Source organism: Melospiza georgiana, chromosome 21 (genome assembly GCF_028018845.1).
Source record: "Melospiza georgiana isolate bMelGeo1 chromosome 21, bMelGeo1.pri, whole genome shotgun sequence".
Lineage (NCBI taxonomy): Eukaryota > Metazoa > Chordata > Aves > Passeriformes > Passerellidae > Melospiza > Melospiza georgiana.
Window position 1 is genome coordinate 8,772,183 of NC_080450.1, and position 25,377 is coordinate 8,797,559.

At 40.4% G+C, this 25,377-nt stretch overlaps 2 protein-coding genes across 5 annotated transcripts; one reads left to right on the forward strand and one right to left on the reverse strand.

The window, feature by feature from the left end:
• Positions 1-1,758: 1,758 nt before the first annotated feature.
• MFSD11 (major facilitator superfamily domain containing 11) lies at positions 1,759-19,306 on the reverse strand. Of its 2 annotated transcripts, none has more exons than XM_058038899.1 (14): positions 19,141-19,306; positions 18,615-18,785; positions 17,059-17,114; positions 15,997-16,104; positions 15,513-15,592; positions 15,315-15,411; positions 13,597-13,655; positions 11,445-11,586; positions 10,639-10,679; positions 9,835-9,900; positions 7,560-7,685; positions 6,537-6,711; positions 5,391-5,526; positions 1,759-4,887 (listed from the first exon to the last, which is right to left on the reverse strand). In XM_058038899.1, the coding sequence occupies exons 2-14, from the start codon at positions 18,708-18,710 to the stop codon at positions 4,720-4,722; spliced, it is 1,350 nt and encodes a 449-aa protein (XP_057894882.1). In that variant the 5' UTR covers positions 18,711-18,785; positions 19,141-19,306; the 3' UTR covers positions 1,759-4,719. The 2 variants fall into 2 exon arrangements, with proteins under 2 accessions (XP_057894882.1, XP_057894883.1); XM_058038900.1 differs by lacking the exon at positions 19,141-19,306 and adding an exon at positions 18,974-18,993.
• A 1,802-nt stretch (positions 19,307-21,108) lies between these two features.
• On the forward strand, positions 21,109-24,798 carry SRSF2 (serine and arginine rich splicing factor 2). 3 transcript variants are annotated; one of them, XM_058038940.1, is made up of 3 exons: positions 21,109-21,777; positions 22,317-22,627; positions 23,739-24,798. In XM_058038940.1, the coding sequence occupies exons 1-2, from the start codon at positions 21,416-21,418 to the stop codon at positions 22,618-22,620; spliced, it is 666 nt and encodes a 221-aa protein (XP_057894923.1). In that variant the 5' UTR covers positions 21,109-21,415; the 3' UTR covers positions 22,621-22,627; positions 23,739-24,798. The 3 variants fall into 3 exon arrangements, 2 of the variants coding, with proteins under 2 accessions (XP_057894923.1, XP_057894922.1); XR_009115481.1 differs by having other exon boundaries at positions 21,111-21,777; positions 22,317-23,848; positions 24,363-24,798; XM_058038939.1 differs by having other exon boundaries at positions 21,112-21,232; positions 21,369-21,777; positions 22,317-24,798.
• Positions 24,799-25,377: the final 579 nt, after the last annotated feature.

A 25,377-nucleotide genomic window follows, 5' to 3' on the forward strand; every position in this document is an offset into this window, starting at 1 on the left:
TGGCTGTAATTCGCTTTTATTTGCGTGCCTGTGACCACGAAAGGAAGACTCAGTACACTCACTGGAAATCAGAGTTCCATTAGGGATAATCACTGTGTGAGCCTGCTCCCAATTATCACCAATTATCAGCCCAAGGACCTACCTTTTAAAGGTAAAAAAGTTGCCACCGTTTAGACTTCTGCACAGTGTCAAAATGTAAATAAAAGAGAAAGGAGAGCTTGGAGGAAGACTCTCAGCAGCTGAGATAACCAACTTAACAGAGGCAGTATGGACTAAATAGAAATCCCAATTTCTAATGCACAAACTCAATTGAACAAAGCACCCCCCTTCATGTGCCCGCTGAGACTAATTCTCACTTCCAGATTTGCTCTTTATTGCGTTTTAAGGAAGTTTCCCCACTCTTATTGGTGCTTCTCTGTGGTACTAACTCAACCTCTGAAAATAAATTAATCAAGGCACCATTCTGAATTTATCCATGATAATCATGAGTCTCAATTTTACTTTTGAACCAGCATGGTCCTATCAGAAGGGGAAAGTGCTTGTAAAGCAGCAAACTTCCCAGTTCAGCTCCATCTCTAAATCATCCCCATCTTTTATTATTTCTGCCTGCATGTTAGACAGGGATCAAGGAAAACATGGTATTAACTGCTGCTGCCATTTAATTAACATTTGTGGGTCTCCAAGGAAAACAGAGGTGTGGATAAAGCCTTCAAACACACAGTTCACCAGGAAAATGAATGGTTGTGATGGTGAGGTCGTGCCTTGACTAACACACTTGCACAGTTTGGGTGTTGTGGTTCCTGGCATGATGCTGAACATTGTATTTCCTATTTATACTGGCAGCAAACAATTCATGTTTGCCCTGAAATACAGAATTTAGTGCTCTGCTCACTCACCCCTCTGTGCATTAATTGCAGGCACTTAGGCTGGAGTCCAGAGAAGAACATTCATCAGCTGAAGTAAACTTGTGGAATTCCAAGAGGTCCAGAGGAACTTTGATTAACTCAGTGGTCCTGAACTTATGGCCTTGTACACTTGAATTATTTTTCCATAAATCACAGCAAGCCCCACCAGGAAGCTCTCTCTCCAGTATATTTTAAAATGGTCACAAACATTCAAAGAACTCACCAGCACAAGATTTCTTGTTTCTCATAACTGTACCACAGAAGGGTTTCTGCTAAGATAGGGACCTTGGTCAAGGATTTTTGGGGGTTCTGGTTGTTTGGGATTTTTTTATACCCCTTAAGAGTTTGGCAGTATCTGCACAAAATTATAGATTTGAATTATTTTTTTAAAATTATTTTATAAATGGTTCTCTTATTTATCTCAACTTGCTAACATGGATTGTACCTAATTAAATCAACACAAAAGTAATTAAATTACACAAGAGTAAAACCACATCATTAATTAGGAAGGAAGTCCACAGTTCTGGAGATTCTCAGTCCATGCAGCCATGTATCAAAATGAAAACCAACTGGCAAGACAAAATACAGGTATGTTTATATGAGATTCATTGAAGGCTAATTTGTAGCAGTTTATTTGGCACTCAGTTGTCAAGAAGAGCAGTTTTCATTTCCTGTTTAGCATTTGTTTGAAAAACATGAGGATGTGATATTAAATCAAGATCTTAAACCTTAGTAACACCCTAAAAGAATGAGGGGAAAAAAATGAAAGAGGACTTTTTAATAAACCAAAGCAACTTCATGTATAATTTTGCTTATAAAGATGAAATCTATAATATAAACCAAACCCACAGACAAAGCAAAATCCTTCTTTATTTAACAGTGAGCTCCCAATTCAGATTAACATGAAATTGTGCAAAGGCCACTGAGGTGAAATGAAGGGGCTGCAGCCTCATGGTTGGTAAATGCTGATTAACAGATTAAGAGATGGAATCATAAATGGATGTCAGTGTTACTGCTCTTTATATTGCTATACCAAAAATTTCAACCAAATGAACAGCTGTGTACATTAGAGAGGATCTTTCAGCTCTTGGCATGTTAAAGAAATATGAATAAATGAAAAGCAATCATATGTCATCAGCAGCCTGAATAACCGAGGCCTCTCTCTTCAGATCAAATGTCAAAAGCAATACTTATATAGTTAATTGTAAAAAAGAATAGCTATCCATGATGCAGCTTGGAGAGTGCCATGATTTCTTGTAAATCTTGTCACAGAGCAATAATACTTCCCTTTAATGACCCTATAAATAGTTCTGAGCAGCTTTCTAAGATTATCTGATACTGAGTCAGACCAGAAGAGAGCAAAATAAAAAAGTAAAGCATCAGATTCACAGAGGTACTGAAAACCCACAAGTCCTTGTTCATTAGTGTCCCTCTGAATTGGTTTCAAAATGCTTTTTGAAAGTACATAAACTTAGCACTTTAAATTTGTAATAAAATAGTTCATATAATTCTTATATGGCAAATGAACATCACAGAAGTTCATAATTAAAAGAGGTAAATTTAAAAAGCAACCTCATGAGAGCCATAACCTACTTACAATAAAATGACATTGTTTAAAAAGCACTTTTAAGTTACTCATCACCACAAGATCCAAAAATCATTTTTCCCCCAAACTGCTCCTTGTGAACTTTCAAGTCTTTCTGCTCTCATTAAGGTGATGGGGAGAACAGGGTTTGGAGGAAAAAAAATCAGTAATTTGCTATTTGAGAAAAAAAAAAAAAAAGCTCTTTATCCCTTTTGGTACTCTGGAGAAAATGCAAATGTGTAGCAACAAGAGAATTTTAATCAGTGGCAGCACCCTTTAATCCACACATTTGTAGTGCTCAGTATATAAAAATCATATGCTGCAAATTGCAGGATAACAGGAGTGGGAGAGAGAGGGGCTTTGCAGTGCTGCTGGTCCCATTAATCACATATTGATTGAGCACTGAATGCTTTTTCAGGCTGCCTGACAGATTGGAATGGCTCTGGTAACCCCTCACTCAAATCCATGTTCTGCCTCATTCTCTTTTACATCATTCATTAAATCTCCTGGGAATACACAGAAACCTCTCTCTGCTGCTTGTCCTCGCAGATTTCTCAGCTTGCTGGATGTTCAGGTGCCCTCCAATCCCCCCCATTAACACCTTGCTGATCTCACAGCAAGAACCTGCTGTGAATTTAAAAATCCCTTTCTCTATCCCTGGGAATTTAAAAATCCCTTTCTCCATCCCTGTAAAAAGATGCCCCTGGGCTGTTTGGCTGTGCTGCACTTGTGACACTGCTCCTGGAGAGCAGAAGTGACAGCAAATGTCACAGGAGATGCCACCCTCCCTCCCCAGGGTTAACCTTGGCAGCTCCCACAGGGTTACAACACGTGGGAGCTACTGACATGTGAAACAGTCTTTTTAAAATTGTCTTTAAAGACAAGGCATTAATATTCTGACTGGGCATAAAAGAAGGTTGGTGAATTGTACTTTTCAAAAAATAGCTCCATGGAGTGTCTAAAAACACCTCCTGAGTGTTCCATGCCTGCTCTCTGCCCACCAAACACAACTGCAGAGTTTTATGTAGGCAGATGAAGTCAGGGTGAGCTGCAGTCACTGCCTGTTACATCACCTACAACAGTTCTGGATTAAAATTCAGTTACTGTGCCTGTAACCTTGCTTTCCTATTTGGTGGAGTAATATTACACTTCAATTACACTTCAATTTTCCCAAAACAGACTGAGTAAAACAACTTAGGACAAGTGTTTCAGGTAATGCAGTAGAATAAACACTGCAATATTGTTCTGACAGTTCACATTCTGGGACTATTTCTATTTTTAAAAATTGTCTTAGTGCTCCCATCACAGATTTCCATCATTGATGAAAATGCTACTGAACTCAAAAGAATTATCTGAGATTCTGAGAGGGAAGCTCTGGATTATGATCCTTCATAAAGCAATACCCTGAGGAAGGCTCAGCACCTTTCCCAACACAGCTCAATTCTGAGATGCTGAGCCAGAAGCTGTTTTCCACCATCAATATCCCAGCCTTAAGATGGCCAAGGGTGATTTCTTCAAATTCTTGTAAAAATCTATCATGTCACACTATAACCTGATTGACTTCTTTACAGAAAAAAAAAATTAAAAACAGCAAACCCAAAAAAGCCCACAACAGAAAAAAAACCAACCAAACAAAAAAACCCCATGGACCTGACAACTTAAGCACATGAAATAGATTAACAAACAAATGGTTGGGAAACAAGGAGCTGAGGGATACAGAATAAGGCAACATTTCCCACAGAAATACTTCCTCACATCTAATTGTTGAAAAATTCAATGCCAAATTGATTTCTCAGCTGTGCAGACACGATCTGCAATATAATCTACCTTATAAAAATATCACTCATTCAATACAGGAATTCAAATGTCTGCAGAACTAGAATATAGGAAAAATAATTTAAGGGACAAAACCCCAAACGAATTCTGTAGTGCATGGTAGAGTGAAATTAGGCAATTACATTCTGAAAGGGACATCTCAGAAGAGAATTGTTCAATACATGGTTCCCTACCTTTCCTTCCATTCCCAACAGCAGATTTTTAACAACACAATACCACGCTCAGATGGCCAAAGCAAGGAATAAAAGCCTTTCAAATGTGGCATGATTTTCCCCTCCTATTTCACATTCAGCTGCACTGAAGCAGCAGCTTCCTCCAGCTCAACCTCTGCAGCAACTTTTCACCTTTTTGACACTTCCCCAGCCCCATGTGCTGTTCCTCCTGGCACAGGGATCAGATGCTGCTGTAGTCAGAGCCACGGGCAGCCAGGGCTGCTGCTGCTCCCCACTCCACGGTGAAGAAGGTGATTGTTCCAAAGAAACCCACCAGCACCATGATCAGGAGCTGCCACTGCAGCAGGAAATAGTTGCTGTAGAAATAGGCAACTGCAGCACAGATGGACTGAGAGGAAAAACAAAGGGAAAAGATTATCAGTGGGGATTTCCAGGCTGGTGCTGCTACAGAAGGATTATCAAAGTGACACAGAGACAGTTTAATATGAAGCTCTCAGAATGCTTTTGTAGTAGATAGAGAATCTTAAGGCTTCATTATACCTCAACATATGTCTCAGCATGTCCCACAACAGATTTAGTTTTTACTTGTTATTTAAACAGCATCCAACTGTAGAAAATGATCACCAAACTCCAAAGTGTTTGTGGCATTGCAAGCTGGTATATCAAATGGTAAAACCACTACCAAAATCTCTGGTATTTCAAACCACTTTGTCTAGAAACAACACAGACAAAGCTTTAAGAAACTGTTTCCAGCTTCACAAAACTATTTTCACCAAAATTTAGCATGAAATAATGTGCAGAGACATTTTTCTCAGCTGATTAAAAAGCCCAACCCAGTAATTCAGTAGCATCCCAACAATCCTGCTTCCAAAAAGCTGTGTTAGGCAATACCTGGACAAACTTAAAGATGGCAAAGGCAGGAGCACTGTCCTCTGAATACAGGAATCCCAAAATGCTGAGGAGCTGGGTGTTGAAGCAGCTGTCCCCCAGCCCCAGCAGGAAGCTGCAGAGCATGGCCACCTCTTTGCTGAAGGAGAAAGTAATTCCAATTTAAAAGCCATTCCTTCAAACAGCTCACACATCTATAAAGTGTTTCTGGCAGGCTTATTTGGAAAGTGGGAATGGAAGAAAGTTATCACACTTTTAATTTCCCCAGAAAAGAGCTGGGAATGCCTGACTTGGCAAAAGGAGTGATTTCAGCAGCTTTAATTTCTTGAATGCCAAGACTTCTGTTACTGTTACCTGCAGTCAATTCTGCACTGAATTAGAATCACTAAAATAAGGTTTCAGTGCTTGGAGCCACAAAACCCACACAGCAGTGATTAAAAGCTGAGGCACATGGTGAGTTCAAAAATCTGCAGGAATGTTAGAGAAATACCAATTCATTTGGCAGAAAAATATTCCAGCTAAGAGCAGTCACCTGCACAGGCACAAATGCTTAGAATGCAAGTTAGCAGCTGGGTCTGCAAAACAGACAGCACAGGATTTTCACACAAACTGGTCAAAATACAGCCCAAAAGAAAGTTGTAATGATGAGATAAGAAAGCTTTCTATATTCTTCCCCCAAACACTGAGTGCTGTAAGGGACAGGCTGCAGTCACATCAAGTGGAATTTGACAAAAAGCACTGGAAGATTTTAAAAACCAGAGCAACAGGGCAAGGCTGGTGCTCCCTGATGTAAAACTGAGCCCAAGACTGTTTTAAAATAAACTGAATTCTTAACACTCACTACAATAGATGCTGGTCTTGCTATTGTGCTACATGTCAGAAACATCAGTTGCCAAGTGACACAACTGCTATTATTCATCCCCAGGCTTTTTATTCTTATGCCATTCAAGTTCCTAAATTGGGTGCACACTGGTGGAATATCTACCTTGAACAAAAACAGAATTCCTGAAAGCTTCTTCCAGGGAGTTAGTCACTACACAGAAAAAAAAAAAAAAAAAAAAACTTCAAGAAATTTTCTGCACAGAAACAATCTGTTTTATGCACCTCCTGAGTTAGCAAAGGCAAAAAAAAAAAAAAAATCCCACATACCTTGGAATCATATAAGCAACTTGATCTGTTCCTTCCATAGGAGCAATGGGGGCATCATTTGGCATGTTGAAAAAAATCAAATAAAAGGCAATGAAGTGGACAAGGATGCCCAGCATCACCACTGGGTTCCTGCCAGAGCGACTCCTCTTGCTCAGCAAGCCAAAGATTCCTCCCCCTGCAGGGGCAGAAAAAAGGAGAGAATTCCATCAGAAGTGGAGATTTAAATACTGACAATTTAAATTATAAACGTTCCCACATCGGATAACAAAGATTGACTGACGTGCAAACAGCCCCAAGGAGTTTGCCAGGGAAATGGGGCAGGAGATTGATCAGATGGGGGCTGATGAACATATTTCAGCTTTTGGCAAGTATTTAACCAGCAGCTCAGTATTGCAACATCACTAAGTGGAAATAGACAGCCTGTGCTCAGCTCTTAATTGAAAAACATGCAACTCAATGGATCTGAGCTGCTAATGAACAGTGGTTTTTTGCTAAACACCTCAGTGCTTGAGTCTACAGAAAAAAAGAAATATTTACTTAATGAATATTACCTGTAGCCAGATTTATTCAAATATCACATCTCATTTAACACAAGCAAACTTTTTAAAGGAAGAAATCCTTAGTGTAAGCATTTATTCAAAAATTTTAAAATTATGTCATTCAAGAAGTAATAAAAATGCAAACATAATACTATTTAAAATAGCAAAATGGTTTCAATTCCCTAATAACACTGCAGCCCAGTGTTTCTCACGTTTGAAGTCTCTCTATTCCTCCACAGAGGAATGCAGAATATTAGAATTGGTTTACATCCACTTCACACAGTGTAAGGTATAATTCACAGCGCAGTGAGGAACCACAGTGCCAATTCTATTGCTGCTATTGCATTTTATGTTCACATAATTATTGCTGGAAGCTCCAAACACACCAAAAACAAAACACAAAACACAAAAAAATTAAAATAAATGTAATAACTGCATCAGCCTAATCCTTTTTGTTGTCAAAAGGCAGCAAGTTTAGACTCACCCAAGATTTCTCCAACACCAATAAAAATACCAGAGAGACCAATCAGGCTTTTCTCTTCACTGCCAAACCTGTTCACAGCACCAATGCAGGTTCCATACACTCCAGAAAAGAATGTTAACACCAAACCTTGGAAGAAAACCAGACAGAACTGATAGATGCACTCTCATAAAAGTCATGAAATAATCTTTATGTTTAAAGGCTGTTTTGCCCTCAGGTATCTTTCAAATCAAATATTTAAATTAGATGTGGGTAATAAAAGCAAAGAGGGAATTTTAAATGATGTAATTATTATATTCTTCTATACCAGTTCCTAAAAGCCACATTAGCAAAGTGACACTAATTGGTGTCACAGGCACCCAGGTTCAGAGCTGCTACTCTTGACCCAACACCTAAAATATTTATATTCAACAATATATAAAATATAGGTTTATAATAAATATATATGTTTATATTTTGTTATGTTAAACAAATATAAATCTACAGTTTGTATTTCTACTTCTACAAAACCTCTGGAATTTTATCAAATAAAAAATGCCATGTGAAATAACACAAATTAACTGAAATTATTATTAACATTTATTTACATTATATATTACATTTATTAACATTATTATTAACATTTAACAAACTATTATTATTAACAAAATTAACTGAAAAAATAAGGCACAATTTCATTTAAGGATTTCCCCCCCTTCAAGTTATGGCATTCCCAAAAGTCCCTGCAGGCTCAAATACCAATAAGGAGCTAAGAATCCTAAAATTAACTTTTTTATACATACATAATGAATTTAAGCTGAGAAAGAACAACTGCCCTAAATTCTCTGTTTTAAACTGTTTTAAAACAGTTTTAAATTCTGAACAACTGTTTTAAATTCTCTTTCCTCCTTTCTATTGCCATTAGTGTGAGGAAAGGTGACACCACTGCCTCAGGTAACATTACCATGAGCAACCATTAATTTAAAAATCTAAACTCAATAAAAAAGTGTATTTAAAACAACACAAAATGTTACTCCTAAACAAAGAAAAACAGCTTCAAATGAAACTTTCTAATTTGTATCCTCTGCTTTTTGGCTACAGCCAAATGCTGGTATAGCTCACCCTGCCCTGCCTGGATGAACTGCATGGCTTCAATAACAAGGGTGCACTTGGAGCATCTTAATTCCAGTAATTTTGGAATAAAAACCCTCGTTGGCCTCAGGGAATTTTCTGTTTTCCTACAGAAAGTAGCAACACCAACCCAGATCCAGAAGATGGCAGCAGATATTTTTTTCCCCAGTCTGGACTGAGTTATTTTTATGCCACCTGTAAAGCCAAATTTCAGGATATTCAGGCAAAACCTGACTCCCTTCCCTTGTTATCTTGCTCCACATTCCCATCCCCAGAGGAATTCATGTGAATTAATCTGGGTTAACACAACACTGGAGATGCTGTGAAGTCATTTGTAACTCAGATTAGTGGCTGGAGCAACCCAACTCCAGAGTTACTCCTGCTATTTCTCTACCAGGAGCTGCTGCAAACTGCAATGTTGATATTTTGATCGCATTTACATTTTTCTTTTCACATAACAATAATTTTTCCTAACAGTGACTCAGAGCTTGGGTTCTGAAAGTACATCTATTTTATAAAAAAACCTAATTTGAGCATGAAAAAAACTATATCTGAAGCCAAATAAGGAGCAAGAAATGCCCCAAAAAAAAACCTTAAGGATTTTATAGGGGTTTTTAGGTGGAAGAATCACTTATATTGCAAAAATACATTTTTATTTTACAACTCATACATTGGTCCAAGGATGGCAGACCAAGTTTAACTGAAAGTTGCTAAAAAGGGTGAGAACTCTTGCCACAGCAAATCCTATTGATAAAAACAGCTGGAAATTACTAAACTGATTCCAAATTGAACCAAGACTAAAATGAAGAGCATTGGGAATCTCTTAATGAAGGGATGATGTACAAACATTCTTTTAATTCAAATGCAATACAGCTGCATTAAACAAACAATCTCCAATCTATTGATAGTGCAATATCAAATCCCATAAAAGCCAGCTCTGTAAATTTTGCCTCTCACTCTGGGACCCAGAACTTTACTGAACCAGCACCTGCAGGTTTGGATGCACCCCTGCTCCTTCCCAGGACACAAAAATGTCATGAGTAACCCAAAAATAATTAAAATATCCAAATAATGTGTTCAGAGATATGGATTAAAATTCCAGTCTGTTGTTAAAATTCCAAACAATGCCCTGCCAGTGCTCCATGGTGAAATTCTGCTGGCTTCATACCTGTGTAGGCTGTGGTAACACTGAGAAGCAGCATCTCTTTGGTGAAGCTCAGTGTAATAGATTTCTCTGGAAGGAAACAATAAAGAAAATTAATAAAACTTCTGAGGATACTACTAAAATAATCTTCAGTTACTTTTGCTCTTTGCTTAAAGCAAGAATTGGTTATTATACAAACTGTGTATTAAAGTTTAATTTACTGTTTATTACAGCAGAGTGTCAAATAAACCAACTCAAATCTGCCATCTAGAAGAAATGTGCCATCCAAAAATTGTATTTTGTAAGAAATGCAGTGGGGGAAATATTAAAGAGGAGATACACAGTTTTCAATTATCAGACAATTTTCTGCTCTCTGTGTTTTTGTACTCTCAGTTCATGGCAACTGTCTCCTAAAAGGATAAATAGATTTTCAGTGAAGATCTCCACATCCTCACAACAAACTTAACAGTCTCAGGCAGAACACATCAAGCTTCAAAGGGAACTGCAGATGCTTCAGTTCTAAACTGTTAACTGGTGACAAAATCAAACAACCTATTTGACTTCTTTTTATCTTCATATGTTTGCTGGTTTTTATTTTTCAGTCTCACTGCCTCTCCCAAGGAGTAACCTGCTCCTTTTGTGCTCACTGTTGTAAAGCAGTTTGGATCTGAGTCACATCAAAGGAGGAACACTCCAAATCTCTCCTGGACCACTCAGGTATGTGATTGAAGTGGTTTGTACATGATCACATCATCAGCACAAACACAGAGAGCTGGCAAGGAGATGCCAGGTTCTGCTGAAGCAACTCTGATGTGAAATTGTACTTACTGAAGGCAGCCACTGCTCTCATCATTTTGTTTCGTGCAGACCTGGGTAAACAAATTATTTGGTCAAAATGGAAGAGAATAATCACTTTAGTGCTGTGCTGGAAGGCACCTTCATTTTTCAAACTTTCTGTACATTTTCTACTGGAATATGCCAACGTATTTTTTAAAGTTTCTGAGATCTAAAGTAACCACAAAATCTATTTGCTGCCTGCACTGGTGAATGCTTGCTTAATAGAATCTTTCTTTTGAACATTTTTAGCTTTCAACATTTTTTCCACAGGCATGCTCACTGATGTTTTTCTAACATCTTCATTGTTCTTTAAATAAAGCAAAAATATTTAAGCTGACGCCTTAGGCAAAATTGCGCTGAATCTGTGTAACTGTGCATTTCTAATGTATTTATCAGGGTGGAATATATACTTAGAGAAGACAGGAAAAAAACATGTTCCAGTTTGTAAAACACCCTATAAAAAAGGAGTATTTTCTGTTTATTCCAGCTTTTCAAATGGGCTGATGAGGGCAAGATAAATAATAATCAGTGGAGAAGAGGTGAAGTTTATCTTTTGCAAGGCACTTGCTTATCAAAGGAAAAAACTTCATGTGCAGTACTGAACTTCACCCTTGAGAATATGCCTTACCAATAACATTATTTCTCATATATTCTCATTGTTAAAACACAGACACTTTTGTGTTAAATCTGTGAATCCACCAGATTGCTGATAAGATTCCTGTTCCCAGCACAGAGGGGAAGTGAATGCACAGTGTTCCTCTGGAGCTGTGACAACATTTATTGCCATCAACACTTACGAGCTCTCCCCCAGGATTTCATTAGTGGAATCATCATCCCCTGGAGCTTTTGTGTCCTCTTGTTTCCTAATCAGAAAGAACAGAACTGTGCCCACAAGACTGATAACAGTCAGAGCAATGAAGACAGTTCTGCGATCGCTCTCTGTGGAAAAACAAACAAGAGCCATAACCAGATGTGCAGAAGAGATCCAAACCAATCCAGCTACCTTCCAACAACTAACACACACATGCTACAGTGTTGAACACACACTAATTTTCTAGCTTACCTTCCACATGGAGCTGCTGGCAAACTCCTGTCTCAGTTTTATGGTGCTAATAAAATATCAGCAAATTAAAGAGGTCCCTCGCATTCTCTGCCATGCAAAGGCAATGACCAAGGAGCAGCCAATTAAAGGAAGTGCATAAATTATTAGCAGAAGAAAGTACATTTTTGAATATTTCTGTAATTCAGACTGGACACAAACTGCCCCAAACCCCTTCAGATACCTAAGAGAATCTCTTGACCAGCATCAGAACCATGACATGATAAACTGTAGGCACTAAAACCACCAAAACCTCAGTAACTGTCACAGCAGCTGGAGGGGACAATTCTGCTAAAAAGTTGGTTACTGCAGCACAGTCAAAGTCACATTTAATGCAAAAGCCACCCCAGTTACCAGCATTAAGCAGGGAAAAAAGCCAATAACAGCCAAGAGTTGTGACTGAACTAATGCATGATCCTGAAGATATTATCTATGCTTGTATTTACTTCCCCCTTGCAAACTTGTCCTAAAAATAACTTTTGGGTATGATCACAGATCCAAAAAGAGAAGGTGTGCTACACAGCTTGAAATGACTCTGCTATTTTTATATAGGTAGTAAAATAAGATTTGATTTTTAAATGTGATTTGATTTTTAAACGCTGTTAGGATTTCATATAAAATTTTCCAATAAAGAGGAATCTCAAGACATTTAAGATGGAGGGATGTGTAAGAGCAGAACTGCCTCATAGTTAATTGCTCTATTCTGTGGTTAGCAGAGCAGTGAAGTTTGGAATGCACAGAATTTGAGACCCTTCCCCAGGTTCAAAGTGTCTCCAGTATTTCCAGCAACACTTAAACCTTTGATTTACAGGTGAGAGAATGCAGAAAATGACCTTTAAATTTAGCCAGTGTGTCATTACCAAACCTGTATCTGTGGAGAACCTGAAAAGATGGAGCTAACAGAAACAAGAAGTGAATTGTTCTCTCTGTTCTGTTATTTCTGAAACCTGATAATTATCATTTAAAAGTCAACATCTTATTCCTGATTGACTTAAGCAGAATTCAATCATCTGTTAAAAGAACTGACCATTCAAATAGATATTCAACATTAGGACTAAATAAGGAAAATTATCAGCAATTATAGAACAGGAGAATCAAACTTACCTGTTTACAGAGCACTGCCTTCCAAGCAGCACTCATTTTTGATTATTAAAATTTATTTTCACCACTTTTCTTAGTGAATTTCCACCCCTCTACTTTCCTTGGCCTGAACAGTTGACAGAAATCTTTGGTTTAAAACCCGATTATTGACATTGTGTGGCTCAAGAACATGAATAAAGTCTACTGTTACTCAGTTCCTGCTCTTTGCCAGTCAAGCACAACATCAAATGGAAAAAAATACAGCATTAATTACAATCCCATCAGGAAGTTCATCTCATAAACTCTGCCAAGAAAGAAAGAGAGTTCTTTCTCCACTCTCCCAGCAGTGCTGCCTCATCTCTGCCCCCAACAGTGCTTTGTGCCAGCACATTTAATGCAGACATGAAGTAAAAACTGAGATGGTTTTCCTTTATTTTCCTTTATTTCATAGCTTTATCAATCTCCAGTATGATTATTGAACCCTCCACACCAGGAGCTTACTTTGGAATAGCACAGTGTGTACATTATTACACATACAGCCAGAACACTTTCCCCAGGTGAATTTTGGCACAAATGTGTCTGCACAGGGAAAATCCCACAGTAGCTGCTGTGGGAAATCTCCAAGAAGAGACTACCTACAATAAACTGGGAGGAAAAACAAAAAAAGTCTGCTTTTGTATAAGCTTCCTGCCACTTTGGAGTTCATTATTTCATCTGTTAATCCATGCTACTGTGTTTAAAGGTTGGCCACATAAACAAGCAGTACCCACCTGATATGTGAGTTTTTCCTTGCCAAGCCAAGTATATGTACAGATTTCCAAAAATCAAGCTGAAAACAAAAAGAATAAAGGTCAACAATACATTCCATGAAAATATTAGGGTACTAACACCACATTAGTACTATTTTATACAACAACAACATCTCAAAGCTGTGCAATCGTGAAAGAAATAAAGACATGAGTCACTCTCCATGTCAACTGCTTCTATATAAAACTCTAACAAATTTGAGGATTCTGCCCCAAAATGCTGGCTATTCGTTTTTATCAATCAAGACACAAGGTGGTGGCAAAAATGAAGAAATCTGCATCTAAGCTGCTTCTAATTTTGGAAGCATGTAGGTTAGAAAGCTGACATATTTCTGGAGGTGATTTTGTAATACTTCCTCTGCAGGGTCATGTGTTTTGTCTGAAGGATTGTTCAGCTCAAGGAAATTCTGTGTCCCTAACTACCATTTCCCAAAACACAGTCATTCTAAAAAAATGATTTTGAACAGTTTTAAAGCTAATTTTCCTCTTTTTAACTCATGTATTTTACTCACTGTAAAACCCACAATCAGGTGGGTTTGTGAATTTGGTACTCTGATAACATACTGAGGGGTTAATTCTGGAACTGAAAACTTTAGAAACACAAAGTTTGACAAATGCATGCTGCTTCAGGCTGATGTTCTCCCAACCCTGGATCCCATCCCCACAGCAGCATGAGCAATGCAGGCTCAGCACCCTCAGCATTTCTGCAGTTCATTCCCCTGGTTATCCCCCAGATATATATTCTGGGAGAATATTCAGAACTGCTGCATTAGAGGTGGTAAAAGAATCTCTCTTCAGGAACTATGTGTGCACCTGTCTCCCATGAATTTTGATTCCTTTTCAATCCTGCTCACACCATCCAACTCTACACACTCCCAGGGCTGCAAGCTCCAAAAATGTAATCACCCACTGTAAAAAGCACTTTATCTGTCTCAAACCAGCCCCTCCCTACTCTCACCCAGTGACCCCAGCTCAGCACAGCAGCATTTGGTGAGCAATAGTTCCACACTCAGCTCCCCTGCTGCCCACATTCTGGGGATAATCATCCTCAGCTGCTCTTCCTCCACAGGAAAGAGTCCCAACCTTTTCAGTTTCTCCTCAAGCCATCAGCTCTATCTTCTTGTATAATTTCAATTTTTTTTTTTATGTCCTAATTGTATTACACTCCCACGAGAGGCATTAACTATCTCTGCACAAAACACTTAATGGCCACAACACAGCATTCCCTGCCTTGTTCTCACTGCCCTTCTTGATGCTGAGCTTTTTGCTGATTTTTTTAGTTGAGCAGCACTCAAAGTTTAATATCAGAAAGCCACCAAAAACAAGATTTCTCTTCTGGCTTCTGACTGCCAGGTCCAACTTTAGTATCTTCACCTTGGCAGTGAGAACCAGCTTTTCCCTCATTAAAGGACACAAATTGGAACAGCCCTCCACAACCAAAATTGCTGTTACATCCCTCAAATGCTCCCCTAACAGAAATATATATTTTTAGCAGCTGAGATTGCAATACTCAGCTTTCTTTCATTCCCTGTTCTGTAATGCACAGCACCAATAAAAACATTGCTTCCATCTCTCCTTCCCACTGACTGCAAGGTCCCAGGGGAGTCATTTTCAATGCAAAATGTGTAAAAAGGCAGAATGTGTGCACAACCAAAATAAATTAATTAACAAATAAAGTTTACCTGAACTGTAGGAGTGCCCAAAATATTCCACTGTTCCTTCCAATTGTGTTTTCATCAGAATTTTCAGTCAAGCAATTTCCCTGGGCTGTCCAGAGGACTGAAACAGACAGAATATATTGTTCAGGAAATAAAAATATTTTAAAGGCATATTCAAATCTCATTAAAAAAAACAGTCAGCAGAGTAAGAACAATGCTTACCAGCAGCTGCAATGCCAATAAGCACAGAGGCAGTGTAGAAAGCCCATGTGGCTGGCTGGATGAAGACTGCAATGTACAGGCTGGAACAGAAGAGATCAGGGCATTGAACACTGACCCAAAGGGGACAATGCTCTTTAACAATCAGATTAAAGCACTTAGGTGCTTCTAAATCAGCTACTCTCTCCTAAGGAACGTTGAAAAACAGGTTGTACGTGAAAAATCTTTTCACCCTTCTAAGCACATAGAATTTTTAAAATATTGTTATTAATCTGAGAGCATAACCTCAATTCCACAGTCAGCAAAGTCTGGAAATGCTGTGGAAAAAAAATGTGCTGTTTCCAGTACTCTGCAGTTAAACACCTGGAGTATCTCTGTGAGAGGCTTTGCTTAGCCAGTACAATTTCATATATGGCACAGGAGCCTTAGATGTGAAATTTAAAAATATTTCTAAGGAAGCAGGAAAAAACTCAAAATCAATACTTACCTATAAAACACACCACTAATAACCATAGAGAATTGAGGTCCCACTATTGCAACCAGGGAAGGTGATATAAGATTTGATGCAGACAATACTCCATAAATAATGGACATGCTACAAAAATTAAAAAAAAAAAAGAGTGTTAAATACTTAAAATAAAATATAGGCTAAAATATGACTTAAGAGTGATCAGTGGATTTCAAAATATCAAGTTAAGTACATACATAACTTAACAGCAAAACTTCAATGGTTCATTTCCCTACTTTCTTCTGTTCCCTTCACCCATGTGGGAATTCAGGAGTGAACAATATTCCCTGGATTGCTGAGTAGAGTCCCAAACTACTGCAGGCAATGACATCTTGGAACTTACAGCAGGCATTTGTCAAACTGCCTGAACAGCAGTTATTGTATTTTGTACCTGTAAGTCTAGAGGAGAATGTTCTAGAACCTCATTTATCTGCCAGTGAGGTTTTCATCTTCTGCCAGATACACCACAGAAATTTTACAAACATATTTTGTGCCAGCGGCATTTTTAGTTTAAATTAAGACAGTAAACCCTTCAAAGGAGCACTGAGGTTTTCCTACAGGACAGATTAATTTGGAATGCAAAAGGTCCCTGATCATGCCTGACAAGTTTGACTCAATGAGAATGGTTTTTTGTGGCTTTGCTTGTCTTTCTGACTGCTCCTTTCACATTTGAGCTGTATTTCCTGAGAGCTGATCCACACCACCTGTCCTACACAAACACCACGTACAAAAGCAAACAACCAAGGCCTGAGTTGGCAGTTTTATTTATTTTTAAACTTCCACCTTCTTCACCTCCTAAGGCAAATGCTGAGAATGTGATGACAGTGGTTTTTCACCCTACAAAGAAAACATGCAAACCAGATATGTAGTTCAACTGGAAATAATTCAGAGCAGAGCTGTGAGAAGCCTGTTTTAAACTGCTTTAAGTGTGTCAATAAATTATGAAGTCAGCAGAACTCTGCAATCTCTTGAGAGTGTCTCTCTGCTGTAACTAAGTTCACCCTGCAAGGAGCAAAGTAAGAAGAAAATCTGTGTAATTACCTCGTGTAGCCACTGCCATGGAAGTCTGTGTTGTTTAAATTTGTGATAACAGTTTGCTGTGAGGAGAAGATCATACATTGCAATATGTCAGAATCTATCTTGTATTTTGAAAAACACCTGCATTGGTTTGAAGTCAGTATCAAACATTAGAATTATTCATTAATAGACACTACAAAGAATTTAAAATGTTAATTACAACTCACACCATCTCCACAACAAAGATGCAGGAGATACTTGGCAAGGAAACATCTGTGTTTGAAGAAGAAATTAGTACTTTATTACTAAATCATAATTTTATAAGTTAGTTAAAATACTTCACAAAACTTCTGTTTCATTTAAGACCTTTCTTATGTAGATAGGTATGACTATCTTAATTATAAAAGTGGGGAAAAAAGGAGAAGCTTCAGAATAATCTTGACTTAACTATGAATCTCTGCTAAGAGTTTCCACTCTTTTCAGCTTCCCATTATTTCCCTATTCCTTTTTTTCCCCTTGAATCAGCTTTAGTGATCATGAGACCATGCAGTTAGTTGGCCTGCCAGGCATTTCTGATTGAAAGTCACTTGTACAGACTTTTATGACGATGAATTACATGATTGCATGATCACAAAGTCCAATTCAGTGAGGTCCTGAATTCATTGCAGAATTTCTGAGATCATTGGGCTGCCCTTGAGAGCTCACAGAAAGTATCACACTGCACTGGAACTTACAAAAACTACCCCAAGTAGTTATTTATGTAATATTTCTGTCTTATTCTGTAATACACTGTCTAAATATTTCTGTAATTTTCTGTAATGCAGTGAAGGACATTTATCTATCTGAACCCAGCAAGGATCCTTCTTGCATGCAAGAAAAGAGCTGTAAGCCCTGTGGGCTCAAAGGGGATGTTGAAATCTAACTGCCCTGCAGGAGCAGAACTAACAGTAGAGCTCAGGAAGTTAAAGGGCTAAACCTGGCAGTAACACACGTCTACAAATTTAAATAGTAACAGCAAATTTGGATTATGCTGTGCTCCATTTTTGCTCTGCAAAGAGATACTAAAGAGCAGCAAGTACCTCCTTCAGCTGGAAGGTGACTTGGCAGTTTAGTAATTGTAGAAATCTGTTTGTCAGGTGTTATCCTCATACTCCCCCTCAATATCTAGTTTGTTAGATTATGAAAATCCCGTTAATAATAGCATGGTTAATAATAACTTAGGCAAATATTTTGAAAGGGACAATACAGAGTATGCAAGGCTCGGTGTAATTCAATTGTCTAACATCACAAGTGTTAAAGCAGACATTATTTTAAACCTCAAACATTTTATAAGAGTATTTTTCTACTTTCCAAGCAATCAGGCTGAGTTTTATATGTAGCTATGCTATCATAAAAAGATAACCTGCTGAATTATTTGGTTAAACACATTAATCTACTTCAAACTAAACCAAAAGAAGATAAATGTCAAAGTATTGTGCACATTAGGAAATCCCAAATAAAGCAACATTAGAGCACACAAAAGACAAGCCAGGATAAATAACTGAGACAGAAACGTGGCACGAATTGAAAGTGACACCTACCGCGATATTTCCACAGGATTGGAAAGCAGTGAATATAAACATAAACGAGACTCCCAAAATAATGATGTTGAAAAGCTTTTTTCCTTCCGGAGACATTTTGTGTATTTTTCCCAAGTCCTCAGCTTCAGTCTGGAAAAACTCTTTTTTCTTTTAAAAGTTTCCTCTTAACCTCTGTTAAAAAAAAAAAAAAAGGCATAAAAGAAAGCAAGCTTCAAAAATAATGATTACTTAGGGTTACTTATTAGCTACCAGAAAATATCAATTAATCAAGAATCCTGGACACCTTTTAAACAATATGCAACAGAACTTGAAAAATAAGAAGGTGTGGTAGAAAAGGTGAAGCCCAGGATTCTCTCTACCTGTTCCCATGAGGTTTTAGGGCTGATAATGATTACTTAGGGCTACTTATTAGCTACCAGAAAATATCAATTAATCAAGAATCCTGGAAACCTGTTAAATAATATGCAACAAAACTTGAAAAATAAGAAGGTGTGGTACAAAAGGTGAAGTCCAGGATTCTCTCTACCTGTTCCCATGAGGTTTTGGGGCTGACTGCAGGCTGTTACTCCATGGCATCCCTTTCCCAATATCGAGCAGGTGAATGGGCTCAGCTTCTCGGCATTGCTGAAATCAGAATTGCGCTCCCCGGCCTCTCAATCACCTGACGAAGGGAGGATGAGCCGCTCGTACATTTCCATGTCCTGCACAGGAAATAAAGAACATTTCAGTGCCTGGATCAGCTGACCCAGCCCGATGTGAGAGCCCTTGTGCACTATGGGAAATGCAGTTTTGGCAAAGCAACCTTTTCCTGTTTAAAGCGGTGGAAATCTCCCAGCCCTTAAAATAAAGTAATTTGTACCAGTTTTTCAGATTTGTAATTTCTCGGCACTAGATAACACCTGGCAAAAAATAATAATAATAATTTTTAAAAAATTAAAAACACACACAAAAAACCCCCAAAACCTTACAAACCAAACCAAAAAATAAAAACCCCACTCAACGACAGAATCATGGAATCACAGACTGGTGAAATTTTTGATGGAAAGGGACCTTAAAGTCCATCTCATCCCACCCCTGCCATGGGCAGGGACACCTTCTCCAGGACCAGGATGCTCCAAGCCCACTCCAACCTGGCCTTGAACACCTCCAGGGATGGAAGTGATACTATTAATCTTTTACTTCACAGTATTTCTAAATAATCAATTTAAGATTAATTGATCTTCGAGTCATGAAGATCTCTGTTAAAACATCAGCAAAACTGAGAGAGGATCAAATGGCCACTTTTTCCTGTTACCATCCTTTGTCTGTTCTGTTGAGCATCTGGGATTTGAGAATTCAACTAAATCAGTTCTACTTTAATGCTGGCCAAAAGGACAGAAAAGGAAATGCAGAACTGATTGATGTAAATGACAAATCACATTTTACCTCTGCTGTCTACAGTAAAGGGTTTAAAGAAACAGAGGTCTCAAAGGGAGAAAAGGATATTGGCCCAGGAGTTAGAAGGGCTTGTTGAGAGAGTTCAAACTAGATCTGAAGTGGGATAAGGTTTGCTTGACAAACCTGATCACCTTCTGTAATGAAACAACTGCATGGACGCATGAGGGAGGGCAGTGGATACAATCCATCTTGACTCCAGCAAAGTTTTCAACACTGTGTTTCACAACACCCTCCTGGAGAAGCTCAGCATGGGATGAGTGGGCAGTGAGATGATTGAGCACTGGCCGAATGGAAAATCCCACTCATAATCAGTGGCACTGGGTGCGTTTGCAAATCTCCCACAGCACGAACCTGCACAGCCGGCCGGTGTGAGGATGATTTTAGCATTTCCCTGCTCGGCTCACACAGGCACCGAGGAGCCGGCGGGGAGCGGATCCACCGCGGCACATCCAGAGCGGCCGGGGCCTCGGAGGCTTCCCCGGGCACCGCAGCGATGAAGGAGAGCCCGCGGAGAGCCCGCTCCGGGCTGCCCGGCCCCTCACAGCCGCCACAGGCACGCAGCGGAGTGTGGGCAGGAAAGGCACGGAGCTCGCACAGCAGCCGCACCGGGAGAACCGCTGTGGCAGACCCCAGCCCTATTCCCCTCACGGCTCTCCCCTCCACGTCCGCCATTTTAAACCGTCCCCGCCCGCCCGCGCCACAAGTGATTCACTTCACCATCGTTTTTTTTCCCTCGGCGGGGTTTTGTCGCCTCTCTCCCTCTCCCACACACACTGCTGTGCCCTAATTTTTTATTGTTGCTGCTATTTTGGGGTGTTTTTTTTACGGTTTTCAACACACATTGTTCAAAAATTTCCCCGCCTCCACCGAGCTCTTCCGGGTCACGGCGGCGGCGTTTTAACAACCACTTTCCAACTGCCGGACGAATTATTAATTTACAGGGGGATTCTCCACGCTCCCTCTGGGACCACCTCGGGGAAAAGGAGGAAAAAGGGATCGGGGGTCGCTCCCGCGGCGCTGCGGGCGGGGCGGTGCCGCGTTTCCTTCCGGGGCGCCGCCGGCCATTTTGTGGCGTTAAGCCGCGCGCGCGGGCGGTTCCCTCTCATTTCCTCGTCGCGGCGGGACGGGGCGGCCGCTCCTGGCGCTTCGCTCCGGCCTCGGGCCGCCCCTCGGACCCTGAGGTGGGTGCTGCTCCCTGCGGACCCCGCGGCTTTCCCCTATGCGCTGTAGCTCTCTTCCTTTTTGGACTCGCCCCGTGGCGTGAGGCGCGTCGCCCTCAGGGCCGCGCCGGCTGCTGACCCCCTTGAAACCCCTCAGGTTTATTCTCTTCGTCCGCCGCCGCCCCTCAGGGGCTCCTGCCCACCATGAGCTACGGCCGCCCGCCGCCCGATGTGGAGGGCATGACGTCCCTCAAGGTGGACAACCTGACCTACCGCACCTCCCCGGACACCCTCCGGAGGGTCTTTGAGAAATACGGCCGCGTGGGCGACGTCTACATCCCACGGGACCGCTACACCAAGGAGAGCCGCGGCTTCGCCTTCGTGCGCTTCCACGACAAGCGGGACGCGGAGGACGCGATGGACGCGATGGACGGGGCGGTGCTGGACGGCCGGGAGCTCCGCGTGCAAATGGCCCGCTACGGCCGCCCGCCCGACTCGCACCACAGCCGCCGCGGGCCGCCGCCCCGCCGGTACAGCAGCAGCGGCTACGGCCGCCGCAGCCGCAGGTGAGCGCCGCGGAACGGGCAGCAGAGTTTGGGCACTAAAGGAGATGAGCCTTAGCTGTGCGCCTGTGCAGTGGGAGCCGTTTGTTTTCATGTTGGTTGCCTAGAGAGGTAGCGAGGTCTCCGTCACTGAATGGTAGGGACGCAGAGTTGAGCCATGCGCTCTAGGCCGATCCTGCTTAAGCAGGAAGGTTGGACCGGGTGACCCGCTGTTGCCCCTTCTAAGCGGACCGATCCTGGGATCCTGTGTCCTTTTCCCAGTGAGTTTCGCGGTGGGGCTGGGAAGAGGAAGTGGGGGGTTACTAGAGGTTTGCTAGCACAGGCACGTGGGGTTCCCTCGCAGTGGAAGAGTTTCGCCCTGTAGTAAGTTTAGCCCCCGGCCACTCACTCTGAACAATGGCGCCCTCGTAACACTCATTTTCTTGCCCACGTGCGTCCTGTTCCGCCTTCCCTGTCCCGCAGCACTCCCTCCAGTCCGTGCGTCACCTCTGAGCAACTTCTAACGCGCCCTTTTTTTTTTCTTTTCTCCTGGTGTGTTTTAGCCCTAGAAGACGCCGTCGCAGCCGATCTAGAAGCAGGAGCCGCTCTAGGTCCCGCAGTCGGTCCCGCTACAGTCGATCCAAATCCCGGTCTCGCACACGCTCTCGGTCTCGCTCCACCTCCAAGTCCAGATCTGCCAGGAGATCCAAGTCAAAGTCCTCATCTGTCTCCAGATCCCGATCCAGGTCAAGATCCCGGTCTAGATCTAGAAGCCCTCCCCCTGCCTCAAAGAGGGAATCCAACTCTAGATCCAGGTCTAAGAGCCCTCCTAAGTCTCCGGAAGAAGAAGGAGCTGTATCCTCCTAGGAACATGGTAATGTACCTCGGGGTCAGCACAGGATGCATGTTACTTTATTAGATCGCTTAGATGGGGTGTTGGGTAGTTCTTGGAGCATTAATAGCCTGAACCAAGTGAATCCTAGTGGGGCACATTGTTGTTGGTTTTGGTTTTTTTTTTCTTGAGCAGTGATTTTTTTGGTTATTGATTTAGGGAAATAATTACTGAAGGGTTTTCTACGGAGAAATTTTTTTTTTTAACAGAGAAAATGTTTTATTGCAAGATTAATGCCTTGGTTTTAATAAAATATTGTATGAGACGCAACCTATGATGAAAATGACTATTTCTTACTGTATTTATCCAACATCTGCATTTTCCCCTTTAAAGCTGCGGTCTCCTGTTTGCTAAAAGAATATTGGCCAGTATTGCAGATTTTAACTGATTTGGCTGATCCTCCAGGGACCAGTTTCTGTGGGCGTGTGTTGGAGCAGGTTTGTCTTACACTGTTAAAGATACACTATCCTTTTAGAACGGAAGATCGGTTCAGTGGCCGTTGTACTGACTGGAGGTAATAACTGTCCTAGAAAAGTGGTAAAATTCCTTGCAAAGAGAAAACCACGGAAACTAGTTTTTCCTCAAGTCGACATCTTGAAGAGGCATCTAAGGATACACTGGGTGGGGAAAGGATAGTGTGTCTTTAACCCTTCAAACTGTTTGGTCCTATTTTTTAAAAGGAAAGGGCCTGAGCTAGCTCTGGAGTTAGATAATTGTAGCAAAATTAGTCACATTTTCGGTTTTGACTGCTAATTAGAGCTTAGTTAAGTCTTTATGAAGAAGTATTAGTTTTATAACTTTTATAGAACTCTGAATAATTGAGTGGTGAACAGGCTGAATTGAAGTTAATGGTGGCTTGATCCACAGCCTGGTGCTTATTCTCCTTTGTAACTAAATATTTTAACCAAACCTTACATTTGGCCTCTGAAGTAAAGCAACACACGGGGGGGAGGTGGAACACTGTGGAAATTCCTAAAACTTAATTAAATTAGTCAAAGCCAGTTGAAACACAACTAGAAGTATCCCTGAAGTCATCCACACCCAAAATGGACAAGGTAGAAACCTGGCTGAATTTTTCTCTCTTCAAACCTAGATGCTTCAGCTAAATGAGAGCCCAGATAAAGGACGCCTTTGGGGGGAAAAGATCGCTTGAGTCTTCAGCCCATTGGAGAGACCCTGGCCGAGCAACCAGCTGTTGAAAAGGTTATTTTGTAACATTTTGTCTAACTTTTTACTTGTTTAAGTTGCGCCTCAAGTGGCAGATTTTACATTTTATGTGCCATTTTGTTGCTGTTATTCAAATTTCTTGTAATTTAGTGAAGTGAACGACTACCGATTTCAATATTGGCTTGGATATTTGAGGTAAAACTTCATTTTTGTTTATATAGTGCTGACTTCTATTGGAAATTAAAATCGATGGTAACTTGCTGCCTCCAGTTTCATACTGAGGAATCATGCAGCCATTATATGCTGATAGCTAACTGTCAAAAAGTACTCTCAATTTTATTTTGAATCCTTAAATAAGTCCACAAAACTTCAACTTGAAACTTACTGTAAATGCTTTTTTTTTTTTTTATAAGAAAGAAAAACTTTGACTTAAAATAGCATCTTCAAATTCAAATTGATAGAAATCTTTTCAGGTGACAGTTGATATTTGCAAGGATTGTTTTACCAGACTCAATTCTAATCTCTTCTCTTATGTATTTTTGTGCACTAGGCGCAGTTGTGTAGCAGTTGAGTAATGCTGGTTAGCTGTTAAGGTGGCGTGTTGCAGTGCAGAGTGCTTGGCTGTTTCCTGTTGTCTCCTGATTGCTCCTGTGTATGATGCCTTGTCGTGCAGAAACAAATGGCTGTCCAGTTAATTAAAATGCCTGACAACTGCACTTCCAGTCACCCGGGCCTTGCGTAAAATAATGGAGCATACAGTGAGCACATCTAGCTGATGATATACACACCTTATTTTTTCCAGAATGGTAAAACTTACCAACCTACATATATGAACTTACATATGAGAATTGTAATGTTAAGCAAAAAAATGGTTCATTCCTCTGTAAGTACTGATTGGTGTATCTTTTGCTTAAGACATTCTGTACTATACCCACTGTCTCTGTAGTTAATATTAAACATTTTTTTTCTGTGTTAACTTTTCTCAACTTAATGTCTTGGGTCAGCTTATTTTTAGCTTGAAAAGATTTCTGCAATTATACTGTCAATGTTTAACTTCTATATAGTAACTAAATGCATTCTACTGCTTATAAATTTTATCCACTGGGGTTGCTTTGAAATTACCATGGGCAAACTTTAATTAGTATTGTTACTAACCCAATGCTGTGTGGCAGGTGGCAACACACCAGGCCACAAACACAGACCCAGCCTGGGATGGTGTTTGGGAGGTCCACACTGAGCAGTACTAATAATTGCATTGCTGTGTGCTTGCCCTGGCTCACCAGGCTGCTGCTTGACAGGGGCTGATCTTTACAGTGATGATTTCTCTTGATTTGGTACCAAATGACTTGTAACTTCAAACATCCTGTGTCAAGGGTTATTGTAATGCCTTGTTTTATCTTATGCATGTATGTTCAATGGGAATGGAAACATCTGAACACTGGCAGTATGGCTTTGTTGAGGATTAAAAGTACTTTTCTACAAACTGAGGAGTTTGTATGTTCTAGGTTAGCGCAGTCTCCACACACTCATTTACCAACAGAGGGGCTGGATTTTGGATGTGGGAC

What these genes read in the sequence shown, in the direction of transcription:
- MFSD11 (XM_058038899.1), bottom strand. Translation starts at nt 18,710, where the DNA reads ATGTCTCCGGAAGGAAAAAAGCTTTTCAACATCATTATTTTGGGAGTC. An exon ending in AATCCTGTGGAAATATCGCG is followed by an intron (nt 17,115 to 18,614) that starts GTAGGTGTCACT and finishes TTCTCCTCACAG; the next exon opens with CAAACTGTTATCACAAATTT. An exon ending in AGGAAAAACTCACATATCAG is followed by an intron (nt 11,587 to 13,596) that starts GTGGGTACTGCT and finishes GTTTTTCCACAG; the next exon opens with AGAGCGATCGCAGAACTGTC.
- SRSF2 (XM_058038940.1), top strand. Translation starts at nt 21,416, where the DNA reads ATGAGCTACGGCCGCCCGCCGCCCGATGTGGAGGGCATGACGTCCCTC. An exon ending in TACGGCCGCCGCAGCCGCAG is followed by an intron (nt 21,778 to 22,316) that starts GTGAGCGCCGCG and finishes GGTGTGTTTTAG; the next exon opens with CCCTAGAAGACGCCGTCGCA.